General features: G+C 43.9%; 2 protein-coding genes across 2 annotated transcripts in view; one reads left to right on the top strand and one right to left on the bottom strand.

Moving 5' to 3' along the window:
- Window positions 1-4,803, bottom strand: part of LOC102020457 (aldose reductase-related protein 2-like) — a gene marked incomplete in the record, with an annotated part of 178,080 nt that overhangs the window by 84,867 nt on the left and 88,410 nt on the right.
- LOC102012215 (aldose reductase-related protein 2-like) overlaps window positions 794-4,803 on the top strand; it is a 68,579-nt gene continuing 64,569 nt past the window's right edge. Inside the window, 3 exon segments of the mRNA XM_013505016.1 lie at window positions 794-943; window positions 3,677-3,871; window positions 4,131-4,156. Of these exon segments, the coding sequence (XP_013360470.1) occupies window positions 878-943; window positions 3,677-3,871; window positions 4,131-4,156 (287 nt within the window). The 5' untranslated portion in view covers window positions 794-877.

Here is a 4,803-nt window from a genome sequence, read left to right as displayed (position 1 = left end):
GCTCAGGGAAAGTAGGGGAATGATGGACAGGTGGAGCACAGGCAGTTTTCAGGGCAATAACACTATTCTGTTTGATACAGTAGTGATGGATACCTGTCAGGGGACATTTGTCAAAACCAAGAGAATATACAATGGAAGGCATGAGCCCCAATGAAAATGATGGACTTCAGTTAATAATGTTATATAAATGTTTTTCTGTAAATCTAAAAATGCTTGTAGGTATAAACTCATGTTTTCAAATAAGGAAAGAAGGAGGCTAGGAAATACAGTCCTAGTACTTGGGAGATTGTGGGGAGATTAGTTAAGCATGTGTTTGGGACAAGCACAGACCATGTAATGAGATCCTGTGTAAAACAAAATGAAAACGCAGGTTTGATTCCAAAGATAGATGATTGTTGGGAAGATGTACTTGTATGATTGTTTCTTGTGATCAAGGATTATTATCTCAAAATAATTTATGTCATCCTGTTCATTTTACCTTAGGAAATTTACCAAACTCCACCTTGTCAGATACCCACAAAGTTCACTATAGTATGCAGATTTTCACTGCAATATCTATACACAAATAATTTAACCTTTGGACAATCTTGATTAAGTTATATTTGTGGTCAAACTCATAATTGACCCTCATAGAGGAATTTGTACCTTGTACAACAGCAAGAATCTGTGCGGAGTCATTATCTCTAATGATTTACTTCTGCCAGTCAATGCCATAGAAGGCTAGAAAGGATGGACTTCCTGTTCTAGTGCCAGCCCTGAGCTCTGGGTCCTCCCCCAGCAGCCCAGTCAGCTTTATTAACAGGACCTGCTAGCCTCCTGCTGCAGCTCACAGATTTGTGCTCTTTATCTGCTCCCTCAGAAGGCTTCTGCACCAACTATGGCAACTTTTGTGGAGCTCTGCACCAAAGCCAAGATGCCCATTGTAGGCCTGGGGACCGGGAAGGTAAATACGCAAATCCTGGAGCCCCTGCTTCTCTAGAGGGTTTCAGGGTGGTAGGGGAAGGGCACTTTCTTTTTTCTGCATTCAGTTACACCTGGCAGTATGAGAGGTGCAGTTCGACCCTACAGCCAGTACCTCAGCTGCTTTCGTTTTTTAGGGCTCATTTAGGCTGCAGATCACAAAGATTGGCTTTTCTTAGTGGTGATGAGTTTCCCTGCAAGTTTCAGGTTTTGGGGAGCTGTTGAAAACAGATTTGTTTTTAGGGCAGTTACTATTTTAGCACTCTGTTTCTCTAAAACACTGGCTGATACTGGAGAACTTGTGCGTCTGAGCATTTTACAGCTCTTGGCTGTGGGTTTGCTGCTGGCGGAGTGACTGAGAAAGAATGCAGAGCTCCCAAATCTCTGGCAACTCTTGCCGCTTGTGCAGTGGGACTTGCGCCAGCAGCAACAATGTGGCCTGTGTGCTTGCTAGAAATGCAGAACCTCAGAACCACTGCATGCTACGGATCAGAATGTGCACTTAACCAATATCCTCATGTGGTTATTTAAGTCTGAGAAGAGCTGGAAACACAGAGGACCAGGTTGGGAGTCAGAACCTCAAGTCCACCTCTGACAGTGTTAATGTGAACCTGAAAAATACGCAAAGGCACACCCCAGCACCCTGTGAAGAGAAGTTGTGATCCGCCGGGACAGCATCACCCAAGTTATTTTCTGGGAACCATCTTCAGGTTCTATCTTCTCTCCTGTCCCTTTGATGTCTTATTCTGTGTTTTCTTCCCTCTCTGGCTCTCTTTCCAACTTTGTATTCTCTTCCTCACCTCCTCTGCTGGGGAAGGGTGGGATTGTTACTGGGTTCTGGAGTGCTGCCCTCTCCTGCTAGAGGTGCTTTCCACATTCGTTCTATACTGCACAAAGAATTGGTCAGGACAAGCAAAAAAGGTAGTTAAATTTTGGATGTATTCAAGGTATTAAAAGTAGAAAAAGAAATATATCCTGTAGAGTGAGTGGGGGCCAATTCAGAGTAGGAAAAGATTGACACCCTGCAAAGAGCAGAATGACCCACTGAAAGAGGTCACAGAGGCCACCAGCTTAATGGCGGCCATCTGTTGTATCTCCTACGCCTCAGGCTGATGTCAGATCTGGGTCACTGTATCAAAGACCTGCTTCAGTACTTGAGATAAAAATTGAAGATAGCACTTTCAGATTGGTTCTAGGAACAGGTCTTGGGCACATGTCTCCTGGATCTCCTTGATTAACAGGTGACACCCACATGTCCAGCCAGTTTGCCACATCCTAATCTCCTGGTTCAATATCCCCCTTCATTTTGTCAGCAGGTTTATGGATACTCAGGATACATTCTCCATCAGTTTGGGTGAGCAGATCAACACCAGCCTAATTTAGCCTTGGACTTTGCTTGAACGGCAAGAATTACCTCAAATCATAATTTTAACCTTATGCACAAGTGATAATAAATCTCAAATTATCAGTAAATCTCATCCAAGCTGTCCTTGTAGCCTGGATGAGGCTACAGCATCCTGGATACATTTACTAGAAATAATTTGCAAAATTCCAAAGGTAGTTGTAAGATTATGAAGGGGGCTATTTTCAAGTCATGAGAATGAAACCATTTAAAGGATTGTGTAGCTATTGGTGGAGGTAAAGGAGGGTACAGTGGTTTGGAAAGGGGCCCTGGGTACATCAGGTTTGCTGGCAGCAATTTTTTATCCCACTGCTTGTGTAGCTTTATTTACCTTTCAGTGTTTGGTACTTCACAACCAAAGAAGTTTTAGATCTTTGAGGAATCATGTTTAAGTGCTTTCCCCCCCATTGTTGGACTTGGGTAAGTTAGACAAAAATGTAACATTTCTTTTCTTCTTTCTTGAGGATGGAAACCAAGTGTATTGTTTGTTTGGTGGGGAGTACTGGGAATTGAACTCAGGATCTTACGCTTGCCAGGCAGGCACTGTGCCACTGAGCTAAATCCCCAGCCCCCTTATAAGCTTTATTGTGTCTGAAACAATAAATATACAGGGCCTCATTGGTTGTCAGGTGATGTGGCAAACAGATAACACAAGGATGTCATGAAGCTAGAGCTTTGCTGTTCCCACTTTGTGGGCAGGATTTTTTTTTTTTTTTTTTTTTTTTTTGAGACAGGGTCACTGTGTAGTCCAGGCTGGACTTGAACTCACTATATACACCATGAGAACCTCAGACTGGCAGTGATCCTCCTGCCTCAGCCTCCTGAGTGCTGGCATTACAGGTTTGCATCACCATGCCCTAATGTGGGCAGGATTTAGAGAGATGGAGTAATCTCATCAGACCTGTACATCTGCTGTGTGGTAGAGCATGGGTTCATAGCGTGAAGATCGTTTCTGACATCCTTATCACCACCTGGAGTTTGAAATTCTTCTGGGATTCCTCAGAGTCTACTTTCATCCTGGTAGTCACCACTTGTAGTGGGATTTACCTGTCAATCCCAGCCAACTGCATGTACTACAAGGTTAGCCTGGATTAAAGTGGAATTGACTTTTAGCTGGGAACAGTTTTCAAGTCATAAACATTAAATCAATTTATCGTATTTCTATTCCTTCAAAAACCTTCCCACAGCATTTGTCTCCAAGCTGACCCCAGTCAGTGGGACCCCAGAGAGCCTCGGTGAAGCTGAGCCATGTACAGCCTAGTGTAGGAGCTACTGGGACCAGAACACCTGATGATTTTTTCTGTTGCCTTGCAGTCTTCGCCACTCAGTGTCAAAGAAGCCGTGAAGGTGGCCATCGATGCAGGCTATCGCCACTTTGACTGTGCCTTTGCCTATGGGAATGAGAATGAGGTGGGAGAAGCCATCCAAGAGAAGATAAAAGAGGGGGTTGTAAAGCGGGAGGACCTCTTCATTGTTAGCAAGGTAACAATGCAGCCCATGTGCAGAGATGTTTTCACATGTTCTAGAACTCATCAGCATTTCCTATAGGCCCACATCTCTCTCTCTCTCTCTTTCTTATATCCCTGAATACAAACATTTACACATCAAACTGTTATTGGTATGTGGAAGAACCTATGGCTGCCCACCCTCCCAGAAATTGGTTTCCTACAGTGGAGATGGCTCCACTGAGCCTCTGTCTGGTACCTGGGCCTCCACCTCTCCTGTCAGTGTGATCACTTTGCCTGGGGGCCTCAGAGGCTAGAGCCAGGGACAGGTCCTGCAGCCCACCTTTCAGTCCTGTAGTCTCAGCAGCCCTGCCCCTGAGGTTTCAGCCAGAGGGATTTTGGGGAAATGGTGGGAGTATTTTTTAATCATTACAATAAATCTTTTAAAAATTTGTGTTCAATAAATGACTAATGATAAAAGTGATAAAATACAGGGAAGGCATATTGTCTCCAAAAGGGTTTGAAAATTACTGGATCTGTATTACACAAAACATACAAAAATTATTAGTTCTGTGTACTTGGAAAGTGCACCATTGTGGGCGAAAAAGACCCACTGTGTGCAGAGACCACATCTGGATAAACTCCTTGTGAAGTCATTATTTGGGGCCTTGGTAGGCTTGGGCAATGGGAGTACAGAAAAGGGCCGTCTCTCCCAATGGCATAAGAAAGCTTGAAATATCAAAGCTACATGTAATTCCTGGCCTCCGAGGCCAGGCAGCCAATAAAGGGAATAGCAGAGTTATACAAATGTTTAGTCAGTGGTCACATGTGCTAAAGGATCTAAGGGACACACCGATTGCCTAGAGCAATGAAAAAGGAAATTATCCTCAGGACTTAAGAAATGTCATTGTCATGCTGAGCCTTAGTGACTGCACACTGAAACATGCACATCAACCAGTTTGCTATAAACGCCCTGCTAACAGGTTAGATCACCTG

The sequence above is a fragment of the Chinchilla lanigera genome, unplaced genomic scaffold (genome assembly GCF_000276665.1).
Source record: "Chinchilla lanigera isolate Chin_1 unplaced genomic scaffold, ChiLan1.0 scaffold00093, whole genome shotgun sequence".
NCBI classification, from domain to species: domain Eukaryota; kingdom Metazoa; phylum Chordata; class Mammalia; order Rodentia; family Chinchillidae; genus Chinchilla; species Chinchilla lanigera.
Note: the sequence above shows the minus strand (reverse complement) of the source record. Positions and strands in the feature narration are given on the sequence as shown.